The 18,795-nt window shown below is 45.6% G+C and overlaps 1 protein-coding gene across 2 annotated transcripts in view; it reads left to right on the plus strand.

The window, feature by feature from the left end:
• Positions 1-18,795, plus strand: part of Fstl4 (follistatin like 4) — a 684,516-nt gene that overhangs the window by 268,412 nt on the left and 397,309 nt on the right. For both annotated transcript variants that reach the window (XM_035447502.1, XM_035447503.1), the window contains 2 exons: positions 477-665; positions 10,007-10,142. In XM_035447502.1, the coding sequence (XP_035303393.1) occupies positions 10,017-10,142 (126 nt within the window). In that variant the 5' untranslated portion in view covers positions 477-665; positions 10,007-10,016. The remainder of the gene's footprint in view (positions 1-476; positions 666-10,006; positions 10,143-18,795) is intronic.

Genomic DNA, 18,795 nt, shown 5'->3' on the forward strand with positions numbered 1-18,795 from the left:
AAGGAAAGGCTTGACCAGCCTTTTAGTAAGTCCCCACTTATCTCCAGATAACCTTATCTCCAGAAAAGCTCGGTTGCACCCTCCTGCAAATCAGAAGAGATCCCAAAGGCATGGGCAGGACACTGAACTCCTAAGCCAAAAAGCCACTGGGCTTCCATACAACACAGGCAGGCGGCAGGACCTGGAGAGGCTTCTGCGGCCACCCCTCCTTGCTGCCAGGTGCTGCTTTCTCAGGTGTGAGGTTAGATCAAGCGTGACAAAGGTGTTCTTTTGCAACTTATCTGAGCACATATTAAAAGCTGTGGAGGTTAAAGAGAGAGTTGAAAAAGCCAGGAAGCCGCTCCGTCTCGAGATCAGGAGAGGGGAAAATGTTCTTGTTTTAGGAACAAGACACGCTCCCAGCTCAGGCAAATGTCACCTGGGAATTTTTTTAAGAGTCTATAGTTGGGAGTAACGAAAACTTTGCTCTTTCACAGGTAGTTGTTTCTCAACGCAGGGAGGAGTGTCCCCAGCATTTTGCTCCAGGGACGTCTCGCTTGGTGCAGTGTACCGACCCGCTCCAGCTTCACGAGAAATGGCCGCTGATTGAGAACAATTCTGCGCTTTGAGCAAAGCACAACCTTGAGGGGAGGCTGGCCGGGAAAGGAGCTCGGAGGAGAGAAGGGGTAAGTAGGAAAACGGAGGCAGGGGGTTGTCACCTGCTGAGCTTCCCGGGAGCCAGGGAAAGAGTCACCCTGCCCAGGTGGTGCAGGGCGCAGGGAATCCTCGCGGCCCGCGTGCGCGCGGGGCTGCTCCACACCTGCCGCGGGGTCTGACCGGCAGGCGAGCGGGCGGGCGGCGAGCACAGGTGGCGGCGATTGGGCAGGCGGGGCCCGGAGGGTGACGTCACGGGCTCCGGTCCCGGCGGCAGAAATAGGGCAGCCGCGGCAGCGGTGGCACAGCGGCGGGCGGCGGAGGCTCAGAGAGCTGGAGCTTGGACTGTCTCTAGCACGCCGGGGTACCAGCCGACAGCCGGAGACGACCCAGCGGAGGACGCGGGGGCCCCGGTCCCTGCCCGCTGTCGCCGCCACGGGGCGCTCCCTCCCTTCCACCCGAGTCCGGCCACCTGGTCTTCCTCTCGGCCCCGGCCGCCGCAGGTAAGCGGGGCGCAGCTCTGGAGCAGATGCGGGTGTCCGAGTCGTGCTACCGCCGCCAGCCCGTCCCGCTGCTACCAGCCGAGGTCCCGACGCCCGCAGCTCCGCAGCTCGCTGCAGGGCCCGGTGCGGGCGTTCGCCGGTCCTCACTGCCTACGTCTGGAGAGCCAAGTTTGCGCGCCTGGCCGTGGGCACGGGACCTCAAGGCCGGAGCTTGGCAGGGCCACCCTGGAAGCGCTAGGACTGGAGGCTAAACCCAGGGCATCTGGAGCTTGACACCCGGGGATCAGCGGTGGGGAACGAAGCGATCCTTATAGGCGCGCGGGGTCCCCACGCAGAACCGCTCCCGTTGAGCTCGAAGCTCAGGATCAGCACCGAGACCCTGCAGGCGCCGCTCTTAGGCTCTGAACCCCGAATGGCCTCGACCGAACCTTGGCGAGAGACAGACCCTGGCTCGGACCCGTGCCCTTGGCTCGAATCTAGAGTGCGGGGCGTTCATCCTTTGCACCTAACCTCCTTCCCCTCCGCTTTGCGGGGAAACTTGCGTCCCCTTGTCGCAGCCAAAAGATGAGCTGCGCCTCTACGGGCCCTCGTTTTACACCATGGTCCCTGGTCTAGGGAGCTCGCAGAGGGCATCCAGGCAGAACCCTGCTCTGGAGACCCTGTGGCTTTAATTCTGCGAGGCCACAGTTGTTGCCAGTAAGCGGCTGCTGTAACCCACTGGGAAGTGTCCAAGGAGCAGTTTGTCATGAGGACATTCAGGGTTGGGGTCTTGGTGCTAAGAGCGGTTGTGCTGGGTGATCTCGCAGTCCCTCCTTAGCCCCAGTGAAGGAAGAGAGACCATTCCCAAGTTTCAGAGGGGACCTGGGGGACGCAGGCAGAGTGCTGCATTTGGGGGCACACATCGCCTAGAGTTTGGGTACCACTGCAGCACCAGGCTTTAAGCATTTCCTGCAGCTGACAAAGCTGTTCCCCACTTGGCTTCCCCCATGCCTGCCACCTGAGGACTTCATGTCCTGAAACTCTTTCGAGGGCAGAAACTGACAGACAGCAGTCGGTAGAGCTCGTGGTGCCCTGAATTTGGCGAGCATCTGTGCTGTACTTTGGTTTATTCAGAATTCCCTGGAAGCTGGGTTCTCCACTAGGTCTGCATTTGCTCCCAGAACTGGTCCACCTTGCACTGCCCAGGGGACTTCCCTCCCTCTAGAAAACTGGCCCTTGACACTGATGAATAGCGCTTCTGTAGTCTCCCCTCCGCTCCCCTCTAGGTGTCGCTTCCACCGAGGTTTCCATGAGTGAAAAACAGCGCCAGTAGCTTTAGTCTGTTGTCTTAGGAAATCTGTTGCAAACCTGTGAGCCAAGAATTGTACTAGATATTCCCTACCCGTGAGGTACCCAAACCCACCCCCCTTTTTCGCGCCCAACACAGAAATGGGGTAACTGCTAGACAAAAACCGTGCACAGCAACACCCCTTGCCATTTTCTAAGGGGAAGGGGAGGCATAAAGAAGACATCAGGACTTTCTCAGAAAGCCCCCAAGTTATTTTCCTACCCACCAGCCTTTGGTGAAACAAGGGTAAATTTTAACAATATATTCTCATCCTCGGTACTGGCCAGTTTCATTCTAGTCTCCCTGACGCTGAGGACAGGCTCTGGTGTCAAAATTTGTGGAAAGCAAACGGGCAGGGGAGTAAGTAGGGCTTGTGTGGTATCAGAGCCCCAGCATCTCCCCATTCAAGCCCCGAACCCCTATGCCTTACAGAACACAGTTACTTCTTGTTTTAGTTGTGTGAGAATGGATTGCAGGCTCAGGCCATTTCTGCCACCATCAGCTGAATGCTGACTTTAATCCTCCCATTGTGGGAACCAACACCTCCCTCTTCCAAGACTTCAGCTTGAATCAGAGGTCACCCAAGGAAAGAGTCCTCTGGACACAGTGTATTAACATTCCTAATTACGTTGTTCCAGTGGCTTGTATTTTCCTCTTAGAACTTTGAGGTCATCAATTTATGTTAATTCCAGAAAGGCTTTTATTTTTCCCTTCCAGAGAGGGACCAGCTTGTTGACCTGGGACTAGGTCCCTTACCATGCTTTACCTTCTACTGAGGACTTGTAGGGCCTATTTATTTACTGTGACCTTGTGTGGTGATCTTCTGTTTAACTTAATAGTCTTTTCCAGGGACTGGAATTGAGCAGTTAAGAGTTCCCAAACATGCCCTTAATGTCTACCCTATCTCTGAATGTATTTTTTTTTCTCTGCAAGTCCCATCTCCTTGTGTCATTTATGTGTAGTTATTGTTCTTCCAAACTTAATGAAATTAGATATTTCAAGAGACTATCTCTCCTGCCTCAATACATACCACTAAGGCATGGAATATCAAATATAATGGAAAAAAACACAGTTAAAAGAATATATTTGTGGGCTGGAGAGATGGCTCAGCCATTAAAGGCTAGGCTCACAACCAAAAATATAGAAGAATGAATTTATGCAGTATTACCTGAAGTTTGGAAGGATAGGGGTGATTAGAAGCTATAGGTGAATGTAAAAAACTTCAATTCCAAGATCAATGTCATCAATTTATGCATTGCATGTGGAATAATTTGGGTAGCCAAATTGTTGGGAAATACATAGGGTGCATAGTTAATAGAAAATGCAATTTGGGGCTGATGAGATGGTTCAGTGGGTAAAGGCATTTGCTGTCAGGTATAACAGCCTGAGTTTGAGCCTTAAGATCCACATATGGGAGGAGAGAACAGATTCCTGCCACTTCTCTGACTTATACACACACAATAAGTAAGTGAATAAATAAATAAATGGAATAAAAACTTAAAAAGAAAATGCAATTTCACTTAGTTATGGTGTTATGGTGTGCTGCAAAGTTAGCCTGATACAGTTACATGCTTCTCTCCTCCAGGTTGATATTTTAAAGTCAATTTGGGGGAAATTCAAAGTGCTTTTTCTTTTTTCCCAAAACAGATGCAAATCAAAACTAGAGTCCTAACCCTTTCAGCAGAAATTATGATGTAGTCCCTAGTTTCAGGTTGCGTTTGGTATGTGTCCCTTCTCCCCATCATTTGGGCAGATACACAGAAGAGGATAGCAAGGCTCTGGAGCTCCCAAATTGATTTCTCTTCATTGATAGTCAACAGAACATGGTGTAAAATACAGTTAAGAATCATGTATCAAGCAGATGTTTGGAAATGCAGGTGCCTCCGGGGTCACAGACCTCACTGTTCTCTTTGAGGCTCTACCGAGTCATCTTTATAATTTCTAAGCCATTTGTGTGTGACTAATCCATGGTGACAGGCCTGGTAATGTTCCCGTGTTCTGGAAAAGAGGTCAAGAGAGAAAAAGAGCTGGTGAGAGGTATCCCTGGTGGCCAGCATTCCCTCTCGTCCTGAAAGATTTGGTTACAGGAATAGACAAGACTTAAGGCTTTTGCCTGTGTAAGACTCTGGTCACTGATCCTGCACAGTAAATACAGCTTACATGTTGGTTTGTGGTCTTTGGGTGGGGACAGATCTTGTTTGTTAAATATGAATTCATATTAGTTTTAGTCTTTCCCTAATAACTTTTTAGTCATGGCTTTTCAACTTTCTTCAAAAAGCAACTTGGCATTTGGAATGTTACATCATGCTAATTTGTCATAACTTTGTAATTTTGAACACAGAAAGATAGCACAGACACAAGCCTGTTTTACAATGTCAGGAAGTTCTGTGGTTTGTACAGAGAGGCTACAGCACTGACAAGCATGAACACAACCTGGGAGAACATGCAAACCTGAGCACTCTTTATAAGTTTGCAGTAGCATAAGAATGTAGACAGGTGTCCAGGAGGTGGGATGCTGGGGTTATAGTCTAGTCTGGGCTGTGCCTTGGTTACAAACCTTCAGTGACTACTAAAACTGCATCAAGCAGGCTAGCACCTAGTTCTCCTGGCCATGGGAGAATGTTAAGGACCAGGTAGGGACCAGAGGAAAGAGTGAAGTGCCTCTCTTCAAACAAATATGTTTCATCTGCCAAGTGATTGATGCCCCAAGTTGTATGGGAAAAGAGACTGTCTCAGGGACTCCATCCTGGCAGAATTAGAACCAGTGCTTGGGGTCTGGCCAGGATTGATTGAAACATACAACAAATGAAGCATAGTCTCAAAAGGAGGTCTAGGTTGATAGAATCTGCAAACTTTGAGTGGCTCATCTCCAGATATGTAATAGAGGAACTCTTGCTAAAGGCTAGCTAGCAAGGCTATTTAAATTAGAGCTGCAATGAGTTCAGTAACAGATTGATGTCCTCAAAGTGACTTGTGCTCCCTGGAGTTGGTGGAGCATCCTTGTCTCCTAGAATTCTGGGTGATTTCTCTTGGAGAGTGTGCCAAGTTGTACCCACTCTGGGGTCAGGTACAGAAGGGTGACAGCTTGGCTTTTTCCTTTGGCCATAGTCAGAGGCTTGACAAGCAAAGGAAGCTGGCTTTGGGCAGCTTTCAGGGGCAAGAAGGGAGTCCCAGTTTGCTTTGTATAGATTGACTATGTCATACAAAGAAGAACTGCCTACTAAGATTAAATACTGCCAAGGGTGGAGAGTCACCGAGGGACAGGTTGTAACAGAACCACCCACCTGCTGACTTACATGCCATGTAGCTTTGACAGGGTACTTACCCTCCCTGTGACCCTGTTGTCTCTGTCATCAGATGGGGAGGAAGGATAGTCATTGCCTTCTGCAGGGAGTAAGATGAGGGTTATGAGTGAATGCCTGTAAAGCAGTTAGAATAGTACCTGACACATAGTAATTGCTCTGTGAGTATTAACCAAATAGAGACTTTCTATTTGGTTATTATACAGATCATCAAAATTGATTTAGACCCAATATTAATTCTTCTTTTTATTGACTGAATTGTCATAAAACTCAAGTTGAAATTTTTTAGGCTGTTGCTGCTCTAGATGCAATGAATTGTCAATCACTCTTTGTATAAAATGACATCCAAGACATATCCACAGTATAAATGAAATCAGCTAGTGGTGGCCAAACTGAGCTGCATTTTATAAAGAAGCTGTGTAGGCTTATTTCAGCGGTGGATCTAGCTCACGTGTCTCCCTGTCTTCAAATAAGGTCTTAATAGGGAAGCTCAATGCAAACTGAATAAAGATCAGTGTCAGCTCCAACTACCAAGGCTGGTGCTTGGGTTGGCATGTCCCAAAACACTCCAGAATACAGCTGCTTAATGCTTAGCTTCTGGACCTGCCTCTTAGATGAAGCTCCGTGCCAAAGTAATAATTGAAATGAATGGATTTTATTTTGATACTATCCATTAATAATAAAAGTACCATTGGCTTTTTATTACTAACTAGTTATAGATTACTATGCAAATTGAAAGTAAATTGTTAGATTTTTGTGGCTTGCATATTTCATAATTCCAGGAGTTGACATCTGTGCATTAAGTAAAACTTATTTGGATTTTCTCTCTATTTTTAGTGGGTTTGTGCAAGGAGGCATGCTAAAGGAGGTAAGTAGGCCTTTTAGATGCAGGCACTTACCGCACAAACATTATTTGTCAGTGGACTAAGTACGGGCAAATTTTAAAAAGAGTGGAAAGCATAGTCTTTCTCATTGCAGCTTGAATTATTATAGTTAGCTCTTAAAATATGCAAAAGTCCAGTTGCTTCAATCTTCAGTATCTGGAATGTGGCTCTGGGTTCAAAGAGGATAAGTAATGAAGAATATGGAGTTGCTGTGTTTATTTTTAGAAAAATAAAACAAAATAGTTGCGGTATGGGAAACATTCCCTTGTAGCCTTACATGTTTGCCTTCCACCTTCTCATCCCTCTGAAATTTGCCTATCTTTTACATAGAGTCAGGCAGTTCATGTCACAGGCTTCACACAGGCAACAGCAGAAGTCATACTGTACAAAGTGCACAGCAGCGACAGAGATGGTGACATTCTGATGATAGCTACTGGCCACCTGGACTACTTTCCCAATAGCTTAGCTTTGCCGACAGATGAAAAAAAAAAAAAAGAATGGCTGAATAAATAGAGAAATGTGGGTCTGGAGGACTTCTCTAAAAGATAGCTTGTAACGATAAATCTGCCAAAGCCACCCGAGCCCTGCTGCCATGTGGGTGCTTTCTGCCAGGCTGCCCGAATACTGCCTGCTGCATTAGGGCCCCAAATAATACACAGAGACTTACATTAGTTTACAATGCTGCTGGCCAATTGACTAAGATTTCTTATATGCTAGCTCAGTCTTAATTATCAACCATAACTATTAATCTAAAGACTTATCTTATGGAGACACTGGCAGCAGGTGTCTTCTCTTGCCGGAATCACATGGTGGCTCCAGAGCAGAGAGCAAGAGCAAGAGCAAGAGGAGGATTTCCTTCTTGTCCCAGCTTATATATGAGTCTCCCTGCTATGTCACTTCCTGCCTGGATCACAACACTTCTTTACTATATTTCCCACAAACCTCCTTGACTCCTAGTCCCACCCAACTTCTTCATTGGCCAACAGTACTTTATTCAACAACCAATAAGATAAACATATACAGAGAAGGACATTCTCCATCAATAGCTATCTCTGGTGCCCATGTCATTTCATAAGCCAGAGTGTGGTATCCCAAGTTTTAGTCTGCCTTTTCTTCTCAGTGGGCGTTTCTTTCTCACACATAGGGAGACAGCCAGAGGAACCTACACCACATCACAAGTGGCTTCGTTTGGTGGCCATGGCCATTGTACTAGTGACTGAGTGACAGCCTTTGTCCCTTGTCAAAGTCAGATTCTTAAAGTGTTTCTACTTCTGATCCCTTTTCACCTCTTATATAAATTAGATTACTAATCAGATATTTACTGATGAGAAAATCTTAGACTTTTACTGTTTGTTTTGTTTTTGCTTTCTGAGACAAGGTTTCTCTCTGTGTAATGATCCTAGGTGTCCTGGAACTCACTTTGCAGACCAGGCTGGCCTTGGATTCAGAGAGATCCTCCTGCCTCTGCCTCTTGAGCGCTGGAATTAAAGGTGTGTACCACCACCCCTGGCTGACTTTTACTTTTAAAGATTTACTTATTATTTTTAAATGTGTGTGTGTAGTAGAGAAGAGGTACCTCCTAGTCCACTGCAGGCCACAGGTATCAGATTCCCCTGGAGTTTGAGCTATAGGTGGTTTTGAGTAGGCTGACATGGACCCTGGGAATCAAACTTGGATCCTCTGCAGGAGCAATATATACTCCTAACCACTGAACCACGTCTCCAGCCTCCAAGAGATTCATTTTAAAACAATTCTTTAGTATATATGTACTTTTACTATTTGTTAAAGAAGAAGGTAAATTTGAATACTCATGAGATAGAAGTGCAGAAGGAATTAAATTTTGGCGTATATTTGATACTGCAGGAGGAAGAGCATCTTTGGTGTTTCTCAGAGCTGATTAATATTTTGATTTTATAATTGTCAGTGTTGAACACTACATGTCACTTAAATACATAGTACAAAAATGGCAGAAGGGTGTTCAGGACCATTTCAGAAACAGTTGGAAATTCTGTCCTGCTCCTGAGCCAAAATTTTCATTTAACAAGTTTTATGGAATTCCAGCCAGCAACTCAAATAGCAATTTTAAAAATCAAACATTCTTACACAATGCCATCCAATATATATATATATATATATATATATATATATATATATATTTTCATTTGATACTTACATGCTGAGGAATGATGGTAGGAAAATATTAAAAGACTTAGTCTTCTATAATCAAACCATTGTGTTTCCATAAGAGCAGAAAACTTTGCTCAGTGAAACACTGTGGTTCGGAGCATGCAGTAGTCTGAGCCACGGTGTTTCAAGCAGCATTTGGTGGTAGTGTGTTAGGTCACACAGCATGCAAGAGGCAAAATCTGGTGTGTTCAGAGCCAAGGCTGCCATGAAGTGGCAAGATGTAGCATGGATTGCATTGCCACAACCCCCTTGGATTCATTGTGCATTTGTTTTTTACTTAGTTGTTGGTCCTGTATTTTACTGTTTACTATATTCTACCATTGACCAATTCTTAAGAACCCCTCCCACCAGGAGAAACTATGTAAGTTCCTTTGAAGTTGTGATCCACAGTCAAAAAGTCCAGAGTATAGGAGTTATTCAAGGCTGTTGACTTGAGTATAAGGATGGGATTCTTCAAGCTACAAGGTATATCAAGCCCCCAAGTTTTTGAACCAGATACCAGCTGTAGCCCAATCTCCAGGCCAGGTCATCTGGGGGTGCTATCCTCTCTCTGGGCAAGGTCAGAATGTGGCATGTAGAGAGACTGCAATTAAATAGTATAAAAGTTATGGCTAACATACACTTAGAGTAGAAACTTTATTTAAAAAGTAAGCAGGTAGGCCCGTGAGATGGCTCATCAGGTAAAGGTACCTCCCCAGGATCTACATGGGAGAGGGACAGAATTGAAAGTTGTTCTCTGACCTCTAATATATCCACCAACACACACACACACACACACACACACACACACACACACACACACACACACACACACACACACACCGTTGATTGTGGTTCCTCACCAGCCAGCCATCTTGATTTGTTTGAGAGAAAGAGTTTTTCCCACTGATCATGGTTTACCAAGTAGGCAGTGCCAGCTGGTCAGCAAGTCTCTGGGATCTGCCCTTCTCTACCTTCCCAGCACTAGGATTAGAGATACAAACTGTTATTCCCAGCTTTTTATGTGAGTCCTGGGGCTCAAACTCAGGTCCCATGTTTGCATGGCAAGCACTTTACAAACCAAGCCACCTGCTCAGACCCTTAGGCTCACCTGTGTGAGCATCCCCTCCCCCATGACTTGCTGTGGCTTCCTACTGCTTCCCTACTGAGCCTTTGTTATTTTCTCAACAGATTGAACAAAATGAAGCCAGGAGGCTTCTGGCCACATCTTGCCCTACTAGGGGTCTCCCTGCCGGCTGTGCTGGGATGGATGGACCATGGAGCCAGCAGAAGCCCGAATGTGGTTCTGCAAGAGTCCAAGGCAGAGGTATGGTCTAGTAACTACCAACATGACATTTAGTAGAGGTTGCTTTTCAATGTTACAGTGTCTGATTCCTCTCCCACTTTTTTTAGATCAGTTCTACCACTGTGTAAATTGAAAATTGCACTCCATTTTTGGTAGGGGATGGGAGGAGGCAACAGGCATTGTCGTCACAGGTGGGCCGTAGTTCTGGAATCGTTCAACAATGAGAGCACATGCCTACACTGTGCTTATCCGCTGCACATTTATCCTGTCATAAAGACCCTTCTAGGACTGACTTTTCTGTGTACTTAAAATTCCACAAATTCAGACTAATTGGTGGAGCACATCTATGTAAACGGATGAAGTATTTTATTGACAAAACATGTCTTTAAAGAAACAGGCCACTCTTCGGGTATGTAGATAAAAAAGAACCAAGCTGAGGAAGAATTGGCGAGCTCTGAGGTCCTGAGGGAGACAGCTTTAATGAACAGATAAGAATGATTAATGGCATGCTAGGTGTGTATAAATACTTCTAAAGAGCTTGGAAAACTTACTCTCAGAAACCTCCCCTGAGGGCCTGGATGTACCGCTAATTGCTTTGTGATCTCTAGTCTTAAGTGTCCCATGCACTTGCCCTACTCAAGGTAGAAGGCTCAGTGAACTTGAGGTGGCCTCATGAATTTAGGGTGCACATGGAATGCAGGTTATCCTCAGAAAAATGCATTGTGCAAGTGCTGAACTTTGAGAAGCGATCACCCCTTTCATTAAAACCACCCGGGATTTTCCTCTTTGCCTGGAGGAGCTGAGCCCTTATCAGGGCTCTCCCAGGCATCTCTACTTCCATTGTCTTACACTGATACATGCTGGGTCCTTTTCTCTATACCTGTGTCTGTTCCTGGGGAAGGAGAAATCAAAATTACCGGAAAAAGTCAACATGCCCGAAGAGTGGATAAGGGGCACACACAGTGTGTGTTAGGATTAATGCATTATTTGATCAAATGGCACAGAGTTCTCTTTCATTATTACTTAATTGTCATGCGATCCCAAACCTGCAAGCCTTACTCTTCAGGGAATTTCGGAAGTAATTTAATGCACACTTCTGCTGAAGTTGGTGAAGTGTGCTTTTGTCTCAAGTCGATGATTAAATAGAAACACTATCGCTCCTGCCTAAATCTATGAAGGACATACCTTAATGTTGCTTTGAAATCGTATAATGGCGGCTGCTACTGGGCTGGTGAGAGGCACATTTCCCATGTGGAAAGGGCTTCATTTTTATACTCACATCCCAAGGGGAAACCATCACTTAAGTCCTATAGATCCATCCTTGAATATTTAATAGGAAAGCAAACAGGCAGGCCTTACAGGTAGCTTACTCTCCTGACGGTGGGGAGCTCCTTGGCCCTCTTTGGTGAATCACTTATTTCAATTAAGAGGCAAGCTAATTAAAGTGGGATTTAGCTGGTGGTAAATGGGAGGCAAGTTAACATCACCCAGAACCTCCTAGGTGAGTGCTTAACATCTCAGCTTTGTTTAACAACAGGGAGGCAGGTGCTGTGCACCTTCCTTTGGGTTTGTCTGCCTCCCCTTCCTCCCATCTCCAGCTGTGTCTCCCAAGTCCTAGAATGTCACTGGCTGCTTCACCACTGGAGGCAGCTGCAGCTGGCCTTCGGGCACACCTCTCTGCTGTAGCTCTATTTTCTACTCCTCGCTATTAATGAGGTGGTCATGCTGTGAATGGGTGAGTCCATGGGAGCTGAGGGTGGCTCTGGTCAGTGTTTAGCTACCAGGAGCAGAACATTCACTGAAGTGGAAGTGCTTTGCTGACTTTGGTCATGTTCTGAATGCCCCTCAACCTCTGGGGTGTGTGTGTGTGTGTGTGTGTGTGTGTGTGTGTGTGTGTGTGTGTGTGTGTGTGTGTGTGTGTATGTGTGTGTGCGCGCGCACACGCACGCACACGCACGCACACGCTTGCCTGTTTATATAGCATGCAGATGCCTGAGTGAGACATCCTCCTCTCTTACTTTCTGCTTTATCCTCTTGAGGCAGGGTCTCTCACTGAGCCTGGAGATAGCAGTTTTTCAACTGGGCTAGTTGGCCAGTAAGGTATTCTCAGGCTTTGAATAGCCAGTGTTCTTTCCTACGGAGCCATTTCCTAGCCCAGCAGTTCTCAACCTTTGGGAGGGTTGAGTGACTTTCACAGAGGTTGCCTAAAGACCATCAGGAAACACAAATATTTACATTATGATTCTTAACAATAGAAAATTTCAGTTATGAAGCAGCAATGAAAATACTTTTATGGTTGGGGGTCACCACAATATGAGGAACTGTATTAAAGGATCGCAGCATTTGGAGGGTTGAGAGCCACTGCTCTAACCTAAGCTCTTGTTCTTACTCCTTCTCTAGAACCTCCTTTAGACCACTATTAATCACACATGGGCTTGCTTTTTGAATACTTAGTTTTTAAAAGGTTGATTTGCTTTTTCTTTTTAATTTGTGTGTGTGTGGGGGTGGTGAGTTTGTGTGTATCACATGCATGCAAGCCCGCAGAGGCCAAATGGCATCCATCAGATCACCTGGAGCTTAAGTAACAGGTGGTTGTGAGTCACCTAATGTAGGTGCTGAAAACTGACTCCAGCTGTGGTGGTTTGAATAGGAATGGCTCCCATTGACTCAAGTGTCTGAATGCTTGGCCCATAGGGAGTGGCACTACTTGGAGGTGTGGCCTTGTTGAAGTAAGTGTATGAAAATGGGAGCGGACTTTGAGGTCTCATATGCTTAAACTATGCCCAGTGTGGCTGGCACACAGTCTACTCCTGCTTTCTGCAGATATAGATGTAAGAACTCTCAGCTACTTCTCCTGAACCATATCTGCCTACACACTGCCATGTTTCCTGCCATGACAATAATGGACTAAACCTCTGAAACTGTAAGCCAGCCCAATTAAATGTTTTTCTTTATATGAGTTGCCATGGTCATGGTGTCTCTTCATAGCAATAGAAAACCTAAATAAGATACCAGGTCCTCTGCAAGAGTAGCAAGTGCTCTAAACCATTGAGGCATCTCTCTTGCCTCTTATTGGTCCTCCTTATCTTATTTCTTAGATACTTTCATTTTGTATGTCGATGAAACTGATCTTGTTTATCTTTCTTGTCCTTTCAGTGTCTTATTCATTTTACTAGCGAAATTCATTTTTTAATGTCAATCAAAACTTGATGCAAAATCCAATATCCATCATAAGATCACCTTGGTTCTTCCAAAATTCAGACTAGACCACCAGATGTGTGGCCTTTTACCTATAGGCAGGTCCATGCATGGTGGGACAGTAAACTGTCCTCTGCTAGCTGGGAGCAGCTTACATCTTACTGACTGATATCAAGGTTGCCCTTGAGGTTCATGGTTTCTGGATCAAAGTTTCTTCTTTGAACTGTAGCTAATCATATATTCATGACTAACTGTCCAAGCTGCACTGAAGTCTTCTAGAATTTTCCTCAGGTACTCTTATTTCTGGGAAGGATCCAAACCAATAGAGTTTTCTGAGACTCTAAGATAAGTAAAAATCAAACAAAATAACAATTTCTCTCTCTCTCTCTCTCTCTCTCTCTCTCTCTCTCTCTCTCTGTGTGTGTGTGTGTGTGTGTGTGTGTGTGTGTGTGTGTGTGTGTGTGTGGTCTAGCAGTCAATGTTGTGTGTCTTTATCACTCTCCACCTTATTTTTTGAGATAGGGTCTTCATTGACTTGGGGCTCACCCATCAGCTAGCCAGGCTGGCCAACAATCCCCAGTGGTCCTCTTGTCTTCCCCAGTGCTGGGACTGCAGACACACTTACTGTTTTACTGATGCTTGTGAGACATGCAGCTGGCAGGGGTATACATGTTTAAGAAGACCCGCCAGCTTTTTATATGGGTGCTAGGATCCAAAATCAGATCCTCATACTTTGGCAGCAAGCATTCTACTGTCTCACCCATCTTTCCAGCTCCAGCAAAATGACTTTTTAATAAACTAAATATTAAAATGGTTTTCTGTGTCTTTTCTCCCTGATAGCAGTGCTTCAAAAAATTATCAAGATTTTCTGAGGTACTGGGGACACATAAATAAGGTTTGACTTGTTTTTAAAGTTACTGCAACAATTGCTTCAGTCCCCTAAGAGTAAATGAAGATTAAATGGCCAATGGATGAGTGTGTGTGTGTGTGTTTGTGCCCATGCACAAACACACACACACACACACAGAGACAGACACACACACAGACACACATTTTGAAAGTAACTAGAGCCAATGTGAATTTTAGTAAATTATTGTTTCTTGTACAAAGACTGCAATTAAAATAGCTTCCAGGAATTTACTCTTTTACAGATGTGGATTAGAAATGCAGCTGACGGGTGTGCCTCTTTATAACAGCCAAGGATCAGGATGTGGTCTGGAATGATAATGACATTCTGGATTGAAAAGAAACAATTCTGGAGTAGAATTCACTGAAATCTTAAAATATCATCACGTTGCCTCTCTTCCCCACCTTACACCATGGCCAAGATAAGTTGATTATCCTTGACCCCCAAATCTGAAATCCAACATGACAGGTCATTTAGGGGCAATAAGACTCCACAGGTAGAAATCCCACACCTGACTTCATGTGACAGGTTGCAGTCAGAAATGCAGGCACACTGACAATATCATACAAAATTGCTGCATGGTCTGGAGAGATGGCTCAGGGGTTAAGAGTGCATTCTGTACTTGCAGAGGACCCAAAGCCTACTCCCAGCACCCATGTGGGTCGGCTAACAACTTCCTGTTAATTCCAGCTCCAGGGGATCAGATGTCTCTGACATCCTTAGGCACTGCACTCATTTGCATATGTATATACACACACACACCGCGCGCACACACACACACACACACACACACACACACACACACACACACACACACACAAGCACACATATACATAGTTGAAAATAAATCTTTAAAAATTTCTGCAGGTTATATGTATAAGAGATAAATGAATTTCCCATTTTGACTTGGTTTCCATGCCTCAAAGAGCTCATTATATGGGTGCAAATATTCTCAAATCCTCCCAAATCCCAAATGCAAGCCAGCTTTGTTTCCAGGCATTTTGGGGAAGGATTTTATACGATGGGTAACTGAGAAGTCAGAAGAGTATGAAGGGTGATGTAACAGCAGCTCCCAGAGGACTGCCCTATTCTTGCAGTGTGGGCATTTGTGGGCTCCCTCAGTGAGCCCTGGGTACTGAGTGCCAGCAACAGTGTCTGACCTAACGGCTGGACTCAGGGATGGACAGGGAACCCGTCTGCAGCCATATGTATCCTTCATGCACTTTACTTGATTCTAAGAGCTGTGTTGTCATGCACTATTTGTGAAATAGCATTGACACTTCTGAAATTGTATCCCATGATTTATAGACCAGTCCTAGGCTTGGAGGTCAAACACATGTTTTCAGCATTAGCAAACGCTTTCAAAGGGACGTCTCTAAGGAGCAAATCTGTATGGTGGAATTAGTTGACTCCAGTCTACCAGAGGGATCAGATATGAAAACACTGATTCTACCCTGGCTGTTGGCCCCTTCCCCTTTCTACAGGCATGGGCCACAGATATAGACTGCTGGTGACCACCCATATCCCTAACTGGACCTGTCACTTAACAGGCTCCCTACATGTCAGATTGGGCCTCCAGGAGCACTTGGATTGCTAGGTTGGGATAGTAATAGTTTCAAAAGAAGTTTATTACATGTCTTACTGGATTCATAGCAGTGCTTCCCACCGTTTTCAGGAAAGTATCCCTGGGAGTCCCAGGGAGGAAGGTTGGTCATTTGTGGAGGGTGAGGTGCATCCTTCCACATCCCTAATTACCCTGACTGTGAGCATGGGAAAAAGAAACCCTCTTCTCTCTGGACAGTCAGGGGCCCAGACTGGGTGCTTCGGCATAGCCTCCCACCTATGGGACAATAAGTATATCTACAGTTTTCAAGGCAAAGCATGGCAGCCAGTCCTCCTAGGTGTGTCCCCTCTTGCAGAGACATTGTGGACTGTGTCCTGCCCCAGGGCCTCCTGAGTTTCTATGTATTTCAACAGTCCAGGGCCTTCTGGGGGGCAATTTGTCTGTGTCCTGAGTCTGTGTTTCCCACAGGCTCCTGGCAATGCAGGTACTTTTCATTCCAGGGGATGTTGGACAGAAAAGCACACGGGGTGTTGCCATTGCTTCCTCATGCACCCATGTGAGAAGGATGGTCCCAGATGGACTCCTCCCTAGCTAGTCTGTGATTTTAAGTCCCTCAGGAGGCAGTTCCCAGTGGCTGCTGTGATGGCTAGTGCTATTGTCAACTTGAGAGAATCTATAGTCTCCCGGGAGAGGGGCCTGTGGGCATGCCTGTGGAAGATTATTTTGATTATGCTAATTGATAGGGAAGATTCATCTTAATGGTGGGTTGGACTATTCCCTGGGCAGGGGACTTCAAAGCATGAGAAAGAAAGCTGAGCAGTGGCTGTGTGCATTCACTGCACTCTTCTAACTTCAGAAGAAATGTGGCAGTGGCTTTTGACTACCTAGGTCTTGATGGGCCAGACCTGGAACTGTGAGCTAAAATAAGCCTGTGTACCCTAGGTCACTTTTGTCAGAGTGTTTAATCATGGCAACAAGATCAGAAACTAAGACAGATGCTGAGGATGGTCATACCTGAGTCCCCAATATGCCCACAGGCCTACCCCACCACCAGGTACCCATATTGGTGTCTCCCCACCCATCTATGTCCACAGCTGTTTAGGGACTACAACATCTGGGCTGACACTGTTTGGGTCTTGTTTTTACTTTATCTTTGAACAGGGGACATACATCATTGTCTGCGCTCCTCATATTATCACTCTCGGCAAGCCCGCCCTCTGTGTGGGCAGACTGTATTCCCTTTAGCATTTTGACATCATGGTTGACAGAGTTTTAATTGGCCTCGAAAAGTTCTGTGACCCAGGAAAATGAACATTTATGAGTTCACAGAAAGCCATTAGTTTTCTTCCTTTTAATTTATGCATCCAGCTATTTTTGCCTTTGCAGCTAAATAATCTAAGTCTCTCTAGGAGGCTCTGCACCCTGGTCATTGAGACATTAGGCCATGCACCATAAATGCAGCTGTGGTTTCTATCTTTTGGGCAAGTTGTATTGGCAGTTTTGCCAAGCTCCAATTGTAGACTTAATTTGATTTATCCTCCATGACTTTTGGGTTATTACTCTAGCTTCCCATTTCGAGAGAAGTATGTTGGTGCCAGAACTGGCATGGGTGGCTTCTCTTTTGTCATCCTGCCAAGGCAGAACAATTGTCCTTCTGCCTCCATTGCTGTGGTCTCTGCTATGAGGCTTCTGGGCCTTGTCTTGCCACTCACCACAGGAGAGGTGGAGGGTACAGCTCCAGAAATGGAATGCTATGATAGAGCACGAATCGGGCCCTGTTCTCTGAGCAAGAGACATTCAGAGAAATTACAGGGGGAATCAGTGTATTGGTGCTGAATGGGAGATGCTCAACTCGTTGCCTTATGTCATCTGTCCTTTTGCCTCAGCTCTCTGGTAGAGAGAGAGAGAGGTCAAGTCCTCAATGTTCTCATCTGCCAGGAAGATACAAAGCGTCTTGAACCCCATCTCTCTTCCTGGACTGGGGAGCTAGCTCTTTCGGTAGGGTGTATGCTTGGTTAGCACTAACAAGGTCCTGAGTAGGATCCTCTATGCCACATAAGCCAATGTGGGGGCTCTGAGAGTTGGAGGACCAAGGCTAACTTTCTCCCTTTTTTTCTTCTATGTTTCTGAGGGTCTTACTATATAGCCATGTTTGTCCTTGAACTCGCTGAAACCTGCTGATCTCTGCTTCCCAAGTGCTAGGACTTTATTTCTTTTGATGCTCTTGCTCTGTAGACCAGAAGACTTTAAAGTCAAACCCCTCCTGTCTCTGCCATCTCAGAGCTGGGATTATAGTTGTGCACCACTGTGCCTACAATGATGGCTTTCTGGATGCCAAGACAATTGGGTTAAAATTAAAGCCTTGTTTGAGCTCTGTGTCATTTAAAGCTTGCATATCTATTTAAAGGAAGTAGCACTCTTTTCCTATTTATTTTCCTGGCATTTAAAACCATGGCTGCAAACCTTCCCTGCAGAAGAGACCTGATGTTCTGTGGTTCTGCTGAAGCTCTCAGGAGCATCCATTCCAGTCAGATATACTTCTTGTGAGTAGACCAGGCCAGCCTCAAACTTGTGGCCTCTGATTCTGCCATGTCCAGCTACTTAAGCCATCAACGTCAAATACATCCCCACAAATACAGGGGTCTAGTGCTCTACCACAGAGATGCACCACCAGCTAAGATAATGCCCCATGGGGCCCCGCATTCTCCTCCACTCTCTTCTGCTTGGTTGACACTTTGGCTGATGTCTTCATGTCAGCACATGACTATGAAGAATGGGCCTCTCTGCCTCATGCACAATGTGGTATTATGTCTTTTTTTTTTTTTTTTTTTTTTGTCACAAAGGAGAACTTCAAGGCTGATCTCTCATAGGCCCTATATGAGCCCTGGGCTATCCTAGCCAACTGAAAACACCTCATGTCTTAAATCTAAGTAAACAACAGGTCTCTGATGAGCACCTAGCTATGTGTGCCATAGCTAAGATCAGTCAAATAGCCAAGAAAAATG

This window comes from Cricetulus griseus, chromosome 7, assembly GCF_003668045.3.
Source record: "Cricetulus griseus strain 17A/GY chromosome 7, alternate assembly CriGri-PICRH-1.0, whole genome shotgun sequence".
Classification (NCBI taxonomy): Eukaryota; Metazoa; Chordata; class Mammalia; order Rodentia; family Cricetidae; genus Cricetulus; species Cricetulus griseus.